The 12,130-nt window shown below is 40.2% G+C and overlaps 1 protein-coding gene across 1 annotated transcript; it reads left to right on the top strand.

Moving 5' to 3' along the window:
* Nucleotides 1-7,435: 7,435 nt before the first annotated feature.
* Nucleotides 7,436-12,029, top strand: LOC118752991 (neurofibromin-like; the record flags this gene model as incomplete). Its single annotated transcript, XM_036487838.1, has 11 exons — nucleotides 7,436-7,575; nucleotides 8,599-8,742; nucleotides 8,828-9,212; nucleotides 9,297-9,435; nucleotides 9,504-9,609; nucleotides 9,669-10,171; nucleotides 10,233-10,554; nucleotides 10,622-11,174; nucleotides 11,235-11,288; nucleotides 11,356-11,449; nucleotides 11,520-12,029. Coding segments are annotated over exons 1-11 (2,870 nt in total), but the record flags the coding sequence as incomplete, so codon positions are not given.
* Between the last annotated feature and the right edge of the window lie 101 nt (nucleotides 12,030-12,130).

Raw genomic sequence — 12,130 nt, 5'->3', positions numbered from 1 at the left:
AGTTAACACATCGCTGATTTGTCTGCGCCTTTTTGTATTGCCGGCTGATTGGAAGTCGAGCTTGGAGCTTTCATGACTCTTGGTAGGTAGCAAACGAATAACAATGGTCGCACATTGAGCATGCCGTCGTTTAAAGTACAAAACCGCGTATCAACAAAATGCAAAACCGCGTATGTGAGGTTGCATAAATTATTTTCTAGAGAGTAAATAAATACTCATATTTCAAAATGGTTCTCAATCGCAATCGCATTTCTGCATAGTATATTTCAGGATGAATGGATGAGGATTGAGCCAAGAGCTTGTGTGAGCAAATCTTATTTTTGGTAGCAAATGTCAGTTACGCGGTTTTGCACTTTAAACGACTATATGTAGAGTGAGTTCGTATTTACACTCATACTTAGTTTGGAAAATTGTTCATAGAAGAGCAATGTTTTAAAAAATGTATTAGTGTTATACCCGTTGGAAATATTAAACAGAGCTTAGGACTTTATTTGCTCTCCTAAAGCTCAACCAACTATTTTTCAACGTAGTGGAAATTCACAATATGACTACTATGGTATCTTTCGAACCTAAACTAGATGTTTAAAGTTTCCCACAAACAAAGAAGCTGTAATGTTTTTTTTTTTTTATCGTTAACGATATCGTCCTTCTCATATGTATTATTATTGTAATTAGTATTGTTTACATTCTCCCATAGCTTCCTCCCTCTTTCCCCTGCCCTCTCTGCATCCCGTTTTTCCCTCCCCCTCTGAGGGCATCACAACGGACAGCTTAGTCGAGTCCAAGTATGCCTCCACATGCGGAGGCAGCCCGCTGACCTAACCTAACCTAACCTAACCTATTGTTTACATTACGTTTATCATCATCCAAAGGCGTATAGACCCATAATCCTCAGCTCTTTTCTTATCAAAACATTAAAAAAAAACTTATTGATCTTTAAGTCAAGGAGACCTATCTCAAGAAAAAAACATTTTGTGAAAGTCAACATGCCTATCAGGCAGGGAAAGTCTACCATTAGTGCAATACCCGACCCAAGTAATTGAAAAGTCATTTCTTGATATATCAGCTGCTTTCGACCAGCTTATGACCAGAATGGATATTCTTAAGCTACATATATCTTACTGAATTATAAGCATGCTGAAACACAGAACCATAATAGTCGAACTAGCACATAATTCAATAATTAAACGTTTGCTCACTAGTGATATCAGAGTTTTGACACTCCCTTAACTCCTTTACAAAGCTTTGCTCACAAGCACGAACCCACACTCAGTTCCTTGCTAAAGGAGCCGATTTTGTCAAGAGGGAGCAGGAAAACTGTTTTCTGAGCAAACCTTTTATTATTGAATCATGGAAGTAGAAGGTAGTAGGCGGACAATTTCGGCATTCGTGGCTGACCGAAGGTGACCCTCCCTGCCTCCCCATATTGTAGAACTGGTTGTGGACGAACTTTTGGAAATACTTAAAGGTATTATTATGCCTTAATGCATATGGCTATGCTGTTTGCCTATCTACGTGCTAGGCTGGAATGGGAAAAGGGCCTGTCAATTAAGCCAAAAGTATGAAGAGTCGAAATATCTAAGCGTGATACTAGATAAGATTTACAACTGGAACTCAATCTAATAGCGGTTGCCAATAAAGTCCAAGAAAGTTTTACTTGTATGTCGATGTCCCGGAGCTAATTTATCGCAACTGATCTATGGCCATAAGTTTATTATCCTATCTTGTAACTTTGCACGAACTCATCCAAGCACGATTATTTCACCTTATCTTAGCGCTGTGTCGTAACTTCATAGCTGGGTGAGACTGAAAAAAAAAAATCGTTCATTTGATTTTTAGGGACCACCCTAATATTCATACATAATGCCTTCATAAAATCTTAAGCTCTTGCTTCATTACATGAAATTCAATACAACATTCCATCTTTCGTTTGCAAGTATTTATTTTTAGAATGTTTTTAATTCCATACGAACAATGGTAATACCAAATTAGGTAAAGAAGGGGGTTCACATTCGAGCACAACATGATGGGAAATGCCTTTAAGCGGAGTGTCTGATAATACATAGTACCTGCAACTTTGTTTTTTCTAATACGTAATCGATTTTGGGACCAAATCGAATTATGTACGTACATATTTGTGAATTCCCTTCAAAATGTACGATCATTTCTTTTAATTACCACTTATTGACATTTTTATTGCTTTCCATTGCCAGATTAAGATTTCTTTAGAATTACATACGTTATTTTTAACTATTTTTAATGAAAGTCATATCCTATCATGCTTGATCTTTAATGTGGCACAATTTGCAAAGTGCTTGGCGGAGCTTTTCCTATAATTTATGGGCTGAATCTTAATGCTTTCGCAGAAGTTGCTTTTCGCTAGATCTACAAGCTGATATTGTAGGTGGTGCTAGTGCTGGATCCCAGTCAAGCCGACTTCATCCGCAATGGAAAGCACATATCCCAGCCGCTTGATGTCAAAACAGGTTTCAGATAAGGTGGGCCCCTTATGCGGTTTCTTCAACGTAATATTGGAGAAGTCTCCAAGATCTTCAGAACTGGACAGTTCTTTCTCAGCAACAAGAGCATGCATACAATAATTATCGTGTTCCAATGATATTGATCAATTCCGGTATCTTATGAATGTCATTCGCACGTATCTAATCCGATTCGTTGTGTCATAACAATCGAGTGCGAAGGCTGGTGGTACCTAATAGAAATGGGCTTAGCTTCACTTGATGTTTTTGATTGGCGTGAGTTGGCACAGAAACGAAAAGCTTGGTGTGCTTTCTAAAAAAACGCAAAGTGCTTATGGCGCAGAGGCAGTCTTCTGCAGTATTCGGGAGAAAGACTCTGCATAATACTTATAGGCTTTTGCGCTGTAGTGTTGGCGAATTCCGGAGACAATGAAACAATGCGCCCGTCTGGCTGGTTGTGGTACAAAAAGAGGAAGACCTTCTCTGCTTTAGAAATTCCAGGTACAAATGAGCTTCGCTCGATTAGCAAGAATAAGAAAAAATGGCATGCTAAGACAAAGAAAGATATTGGCAACATACATGGTATATGGCCTGCGGGATCCAAACTATGGTACGCCTGATGGTGACCGATATGTCACGCAGCACTCCGGTAACTATGGAATATCTGCTAATGCTCTCAGGTAGGGACACATAACAGAATGCTAACCGGCGAGATAGAGTTTTGTTGACTGGGCATTTGACAGCATACTTTTTCATTTGTAAAATGTCGCCAAAAAAAAAACGATGTTTCGCGTGCTTTTCCAGTACGTGAAGACGGCCGGTAGAACGAGCACTCACACAGGAACTTATTGAAGGCAGAATCTCCTCCTGAGCAGATATGAAAGCATCTTTTTCACCTGGAGGGCGAGATCCTAGACTAAAAACAAGAACCACTGGACTGGACTTTGTACAGGCAAGCACTATACCACATCCACTGGGTGCGTATCGCTACCTTCACAAACTTTTGCCAAATGAATGCCATCTTCGAAATTCCACCACAGCCCATAACAGAGGAAGAACTTTATCTGCCTCAAGAGACCCGCGATAAAACGACTTGTTTTTTTTTTGCGCTTACACTTTTGCTAATTGTTTGGCCGAGCTTTACCTTCAAGTTGAGGTATTACGTCTTGATTATGTTACACAAATTGAGAGGCTTATAGCTTTGCGCCGTCTCCGTGTTGCAAATATATTTTAAGAGAAGCTTTTTCGGGCCAGAAATGCAGTGACGTGGATGCCAAGGTGCGAATGCGCTGATTGTTTGTTTGATGACAGGAGATACTTCGTCTGGTCGTAGACCGCCAGACCCACTCGCTTTGTTTCCTTATCCAACTAGGATTTCATCGGCGTACGCCAGCAATTGCTCGCTCTTGTAAAAAATTTTACATGAGCGATTCATTACTGCAGCTCTTATCTTCTCCAACGTCAGATTAAAGAAATCGCATGAAAGGGAGTCGCACTGGACGTTTTTCCTGTCGGCCAGCATTTAAAGCTCTTCGCACTAACGTATTTCGGCCTCTCTCTTCTTATTACGGCAAATACGTCTCGCTTCCCTCTTCAGCTCCCTATAACGGTCCCACATGGCCCGATCGCAGCGTGGCCCTATAGGCGGCATCTTTTTTCTCTTCAGATTCTTGACACTCCTCATCATACCAGTTGTTATTTCGGGCTAGCTGAAATTCGACTACTACTTCGGCGGTGGTGCTTAATGAATGGGAAATATGGTTCCACGGTTCGCATATGTCGGTTTGTTGAAGAGTGCTCTCTGAAAGCAGGTGTGGGAGTCGAGTAACATACATTGGCCGTTTGTTGTGATTGTAGCTTTTCGACGTTAAGCTTCCCTTGCATTTTTGAGCGCACATTTTTTGTTGCACAGAAGCGGGTACGTATGTTAGCTGCAACAAGGTAGTGGTCCAAGTCGATTTTTGTGCCTCGTAGTGTATGTACGTACGTCCAAAAGACTGGAAGCGTGCTTTCGTGTGTTTTTCGATGTGGAGACAACCACGTAGCTTGATGGATCTTTTTATGCTTGAACCTAGTACTGCATACTACCATGTTTCGGGCCCCGGCGAAGTCTATCAGCTTCAGTCCGTTTCGTCGTGAACGCTGAATTTTCCGACGGTGGTTCCAAAGATCCCTTCCTCGCCCACCCTGGCATTGAAGTCGCCAAGCACGATTTTGATGTCATGGCGGGGGCAGCGCTCATATGTGCGCTCCAAGCGCTCATAGAAAAGATCCATGGACGCTTCCTACTTCTCTTCCGTCGGGACATGGGCATAGATGAGCGAGATGTTGAAGAATTTCTCTCCCACCACAAATCCAACACCGAATATGCGTTACTTTACATGGCAGCTGTAGTAGACGTCGCAAGGTCCCATACATTTTTTGTCTGCCCCGTCCAATGCATTTTTTGAATGGCGGTGATGTCAGCATTTGTCCTTACGAGGACATCAACGCGCCGGGCAGAGGCTCCTTCCCCATTAAGGGTCCGCACATTCCAGGTGCATGTCCTCAAATAGTAGTCCTTTAAACGTTTGCCGTGGTCATCATCAAAATGGGGAATCTCATCCGAGGATTTGTGTCTCTTTTTCATTGGAGGCTGTTTTTGCGTGGCGGGTCCCAAATCTAGCTCACAACCCATTGCTGGGGCGGGGGTGGTTTCGCAACCGGGCAAGCCGCTTGCTCCAAGACGGAAACCCGCTTGCAGACTTCAGTGAGCCCTTAAACCGAATAAGTTGGAGTGGCCCACCGAAGCTCCCTCTCTTTCTGCCGTGACCCAGAGTGCGCAAACGAGGACGCAAGAATCGGGATTGAGTATAGCCGTGCAACTGTAACTGAGGTGCGTTCAAAAATGCATCAAGCCCAAGCATCAGAGTCTTTTATATCTAAACTATAATTGATGGAAATGTCTTATTTGCGCAACTAAGTTCCAATTCGTCTTTTAACTGTATATATAAGTAATTATAGTTTAAAAATAAAAGAGACTGATGTTTTGGATTGATGCATTTCGAAACGCGCCCTGCATTCCGGCACAACAATTTAGGGCTGGTTGTTCAATGTCTGGTTATCACCAGTACATCATTATCGGCGATTATGTTATGGGCCTAAAAGACGTTACCGTTACCCTTAGGCTAACTTCAACATCTTTATCGACGTTATCGAATCCCTGTTATATGTTATGCAGAGTGCAATAGGGTATATTTAGGGCCGGTTGTTCAATGCCTGATTAACACAAATCGGAGGTAGATGCTTCGGTTAAATACAACGACTGCTTTATCGATCACATGTTATGGGCATGATATCGAAAACGCCGATAACGATGTTTAACTCGGAGGTGGTGATAACCAGGCATTGAACAACCGGCTCTTAGGGTCTTTCCATATTAAGATAACGATAAATAAAACAGAGGCAGCTAACTTTTCTGACGGTCAGTTGCAGTGCCCCATTTGATTTGTTACCATGTTAACAGTTATTTTTACTCATCTGTTAAACGCGCGACCAATTGCGATTCTGCTATTAATATCTAATATGTGACCACTAAAATACATTCTTATTTTATAGAAGTTATAATTTCTTTTTTTAAGCATTTAATTCTATTGTATTTTATTTATTTTATATTTTTTAATTTTTTTATTTTTGAAACTGATAATTTTATTTATTTGTTAATAGAGTTGAAACACTCATTTGACGGCCTCAAAGCGCAGTCCAGTGATCGGACATTGTGTAGAACTGCACTTTTTTGAACACAAGTAGCCCGTTCCCGTGCTTCACGATTTGAAAGATTTGCAGATTTTACAGGAACAGCTGTTTTCATCTAGCACCCATTCGCGTTTTTGAGTAGTTTTATTTTTGCTCGACATAATTTTCTTAATTTTAAGAGCAAAAATTATCCAACACTAAACACCAAAAACTTAGCCGAATAGGAGTATAAAATAAACTTTTTTTCGTTTTTGTCGATGTTATTGTGGCTTGTTAACATTTTATTTTTAATATTTTTATTGAGCTTTGTACCACGATTGTTTATTAGGAAAAATTGAAAAAGCAACAAAGTCTAAGCAGTAGAAGTTATAGCACTATTTCGGAGATCACCACATCTCCTCATCAGACTTCTTTTTTCTAGACTTCAGCAGGGATCAAACTTTTATTCTCAATAATCAATTTTTCGATGGAAAACGTGGTTTTATTGCAAAATATCTGATCTATAAAAAGAATTAATAGCGAAAATGTTAAAAACGGCGATTTTTTTGGAAAGTGTTAGCAAATTTCAGTGCATCTTAAGTGTATAAGGCGTTGTTTACTTTTACTTGAGAATTGTTAAAATCGGCAAATCCCAAGTAGTGGTTTCTGGAACATGCCACATTTATTCGCTACCTCGTGAAGTGATAAAAAGAAAAGCTGGCAGCACTTCACAATGTTGTAGAAATCTCTCAAAATATGTTCGAAAAATATCTTGTATGAAAGGAACTGCTTTACACTGTCAAGGAAAAAAGTTCCCAAATTTCAACGCAACTTTTAGGAACTTCAATCTTGCAATTTATTATACTAAAATTAAATTTTTCTTTTAGATTCTACTTAAAGGCTGCGTTTTTTTATACATTCCGGATAATCCCATTTCATAGCCGGAATAAACAGAATGCGTTTGAAATATACGTTAACATATCATCAGGAACGTTCTAAAGAATAAGTAAACAAAAAAGTTTATTCCAAACGTTCAGAATGAATAAAGAAATGCAGCCAAAGTGTTTGCAATTTGGGTGAAACCAATTTTTTTGGAATCTATCACATTTTTTGAAATGTACTAAATTTTTTTTCCTGATTCTACACACAATTTGTGGTTCCCGATCACTGCCGCTGTCAAAGTAAAATTTCCCCGTGCAATCGCAGCCAATGCCACAAAGTGAAAATCTGTGTAGCTGAAAATTGCGTGAAAATTGTGCAGCTCTACTAATGAGAATAAAAAATGCAGTAAAAAGTGTAAATTAATTGTGGAAAATATATACAAATGGCAATCCAAAAGCCCGGCGAGTGGGCGAACTCGCTTTTGGCCCGTTTCGAGGACCAGGTGAGCGGAAAACATGGATTTTCACTGGGTCTCGCCCTGGGGCTGCTGCAGCGCAATGCAAAAAAGCTGTCAGAAAATTTCCTTATCGATTAAAAAATGTCCCATTGAGCGAGCGTGATAGCGCTAGTGTGCAAGTGCGATGGCAAACGTTTGTTATTGTTTTGGGATATTCATTTGTTTACGTTTTGTTTACACCGGCTTGCGTAGTAGTTGGGTGGAATTATGAATGAAATCCGATCGCCCGAATGAATTTATGAATGGCTCGCGATTGTGGCTGCGAGAATGAAAAGTGAAAGTTGGGAAATTTTAACGTACAGCCACAAGTTGCGGGGCTCACATGAATGAATGTATGAATGGGAGAATGGCTGCCGTTTTGTTGAATGCGAGCGTATTTTGGGGAAATTTTTCAAGTGCATCGAAATGTTTATTGTTTTTATTTCGGTATGTTGTTCTGGTCTACTGGGCACTTGTTGTATTGAATTTCGATTTCAATTATACATATGTGTTGCAGATAAAGGAACGAACTTATTGAAATAGAACTATAGAATGCCTGGAATGGATTAGGAAAGCGTATAAATGGGAAACATCTAGATTAAAAAATCAGTAAAATGGAGATGGCGTTTTAAGTTTTTTGCTGGCCAATTAATTTTATGAAGAATTAGGAAGTAACTTTAAATTACAAAAAAAATAATAAAATTTAAGCAAAATACAATTTGAAAAATTATGTACAAGGCAAATAGCTGAATTTAGTTAAAAAAATAAACAATTGTTGATGTTATAGAGTTTGCAATAATATACTCCCAGGAGATGCTGCACGTTCTACTGAATTACACGAAAAACGAATACATACATACATATGTTCTCGATTTCGGGTAGTATAGTAGTACATAATCCATTCTACATATAGAGACATATTTACTTACTACATACAAATTGCATATGTACTTTGCCCCATATATTAAATTACATATTTTATTTTTTTAGTAAAATTTATTAATTTATTTATTATTCTTCCAATTTCAGCTCCCCAACAAAATTGGACCACATAGCACACAAGCGCGTATCAGTCAAGATCAGCTGAGCGCATGTCTCATACATATTTCCCGCTATCGTTTCTCACTGGTAATATCCGGACTCACTAAAATACTGCAACGCGTTAATGAGGCGGTACGATATTTTTATATTTTCCTTAGAAATATACATATGTACTTATCATACTACATACATATATCTTTTTTCTAATTCCCTGCAGTCTTTCCAAAATCGTCATGACGCGGAGCGTTGTTATTTCGAATCACTAGTCATCATACTTACTACACTCGAACGTTGTTTGGCCAACCAGACCAAGGATACTGCGCGTTTCGAAGAGGCAATGAATGTTAAGCTATTGCTACGTGAAATTTCACAATTTATCGATGTACAGAGTGACAGTAATCCCAATGCAGCACAGTTGAAGGCCATTGCTTCAAAAGTGCTTTTTGCACTCTCACAAAATCACTTTTCAGCGGTCTTCAATCGCATTTCAGCGCGTATACAAGAGTTGACCACATGCTCCGATGAGAATCCCGACTACTGCGACATTGAATTGATACAACACATTGATATGGATATAAATAAATTGACGAAATTGTTACAAGGTAATAATTGATTGCATGTAAATTGTACGAGACAATGTTAAATCTACGAATTATAATATGTAGAATTTCTTTTTCATGAAACAGTGTCCAAGTCAAGATCGAAGCGGGCGCCACCACTCCTATTGTTGCACTCGTTGGAAAAGGCTATTTGGAATTGGATCGAATATCATCCACATGAGTTTCAGGATTTGCAACGCGGCATTACAACTAAGGAAATATCTGGGTAAGTGCACTGTAAATGTAAATTTGCTTATCATGTACCCAATTTTCGGTACAATTTTTCGTTTATAGTTGTTGGGAAGCTTTGCTGGAATTCGTTGAAGCGTACAAATTAGAGAATAAGAAGAATAAAACTACTGTATGGCCGCTGCAGATGCTGCTGCTTATACTTAATCCTGTATGTCAACAATATTTTTGCTGTCAATTGTATGCACTAAATGAGTTTTGTACTTTTAGAGTTGCTTGGAAGCCACGGTCAATGAATTACAACAATCTGAGAAGGAGAAAGACAAAGAAAAATATAAAGATAAAGATAAATCATCATCCGCACAACCTTCCGCACAGACGACACGTGACAAAGAGCAATCGGCTAAACAGTTTATTGAGGGTGTTAAACGCGGACTGGGGCCACACTCACCCTCCAAACAAGTCACCGAGTATGCTGCCATCGCATGCGTGAAACTTTGCAAGGCCTCAACCTATGTGAATATCAACGATTCGAATAATGTTATCTTCAAGCTGGTACAGTATGTCATTAATGATTTGAAGGCGTTGCTCTTCAATCCGGTAAAGCCATTTTCGCGTGGACAAGCGTACAATTATGCCGATATTGAGCTAATGATCGATTGCTGGGTCTCGCTCTTCCGCATTAACCCTCACAATATTGACACTTTGAAGGTGTGCTTAAATCTGTCGTCACCGCAGGCGTATCATTTCGTGATTGTATGCTCGTTATTGAGGTAAAGTGTTAATATGAAGGATTTATAAAGGGGAACTTTTTTTAACTATCCACTCATGCAGATTAACGCACATTCATGTTGACTTTCGACTGCAAAATAAAAATCCGTTTCGGACCATTAATCAGCCCTCGCTGCCTTGGTGGCCCGAAACGAATGTCGTACATTACCGTTCAGCAGAGCTGCGTGCACTCTTCACTGACACATTAAATAAAGCTACACAGGGTTATATCGCACATACGCCTTTGCGTATGATCACATCTTTGACGCTTAAATCGAAAGATACCCAAAAAGGTTTAGCGCGCTCTGAAGAAGGACCTGCGCACAAAATGCTGCTGCTGCTCATGGTTCGACTTATACATGCCGATCCCACCTTATTGTTGAATGTAAGTGTATTAGCATTGCTATTTGATTGTACTACATTACACATTTCCTTCAACCTTACAATTACAGACCCAAGGCAAAGTGGCACATGAAATGCAAAGCTCCTCGCTCGAACTCATTAATGGTCTAGTGAGTTTAGTACACCAACCCACCATGCCGGATGTAGCTCAGGAAGCTATGGAGGCACTCCTCGCTCTGCACTCGTTCGACAAAATTGAATTATGGAATCCGCAGGCGCCAATGAATTGCTTCTGGGATGTCAGCTCGCAGGTGCTTTTCTCGATTTCACAGAAGCTTATACAACATCAGATCGCCAATTATACAGATGTGTTGAAGTGGATGCGTGAGATATTGATTTGTCGCAACGCTTATCTGCAGCGGCACAAAAAATATGCGTTGGTCGGGCATGAGTTGCAGATTTGTCGGCAGGCGCGCATCAAGCTGGAAGTTGTGTTCTTCATGTACCTGTGGTCAGTCGATTTGGATGCAGTACTGACTTCGCTATCCTGCTTTGGCCTGCTGTGCCAAGAGTCTGATATATTGCTGACAGCAGACGATGCGGCGACAGTGTTGCCGGTGGCCAATTATCAAATCTATCAGGATCTAACGCAGTTAGCGAATTGTGAGCGTTGAGGAAATTAATAAACAAAATCTATTTTTATACTTAATTTTTCATTTCCAGCCGCTACTGATACGCGCATCTGCTTCTACGAAACCAATCATGGAAATGCATTTAGTGAGTTCATCACTTTTTTCATAACCCTTTTAATTTGACCCAATACGCGTTTTTTTCGTTTTTGTAGGCCGCCTTACGCTACAACGACGTATGATGAATTTGCTCCGTAAAATCGAGCACTGCGTGGATGGCGTGCAAACTGCTTGGGAGGAGACTTTTAGGTGCCTTTATTTTATTTTATTTTATTTTTTAATTTGTAAACGTTTTAACTTTGTATCGCCATCTCCTTAGAAACTGGGAGCTCACTAGCAAAGTGCTGCAAACATATCCTAAATGCAAGACAGACGATGCTCAAGCTGAGCTCTTTCATCGTGGTGTTGGCAAGCGTCGCGCAAGTCATCAAAGTTCCGAGCACGATCTGGAGGAGCACATAACCGAATGGGCCAACATGACTTGGTTTCTGCTGACGCTTGGCGGTGTTTGTCTGCAAAAGCGTTTGGCTGCGCGTTGGAAGCAAATGCAACAGCAGAATACTGCCGCAAATGTGGGCGCAACTAGCGGTTTGGCTTGTGGTCCGGGTAATCTCTTGCAATCGCACAACAGCTTGGCACATTCGCAGAACACACTAGCTGCATCAGGCAGCATGACTTCTATTTCCTCGATACCAGCTGTATCGCTCTATTCCCTCTACTCATGCTCCACCAGCTCTGGACGCGGTTCACTGCTACATCCAAGCACAATTTCTTTGTCTACTATAGTGCAAGCGCCGCAGCAGGATTTGCAATACTGCCCGGTGACACAGTGAGCTAATAATTTGTCACTAAAATATGCGTTGTCATATTACACAAAACAAAATTTTTTTGTCACTTTTTTCACAGATTCATTGGTCAACTGTTGCGTTT

The sequence above is a fragment of the Rhagoletis pomonella genome, unplaced genomic scaffold, assembly GCF_013731165.1.
Source record: "Rhagoletis pomonella isolate Grant_MI unplaced genomic scaffold, Rhpom_1.0 Rhpom_scaffold_02029, whole genome shotgun sequence".
Classification (NCBI taxonomy): Eukaryota; Metazoa; Arthropoda; class Insecta; order Diptera; family Tephritidae; genus Rhagoletis; species Rhagoletis pomonella.
The sequence above is the reverse complement of the archived record's forward strand: the minus strand, read 5'-3'. Positions and strand labels throughout refer to the sequence as shown.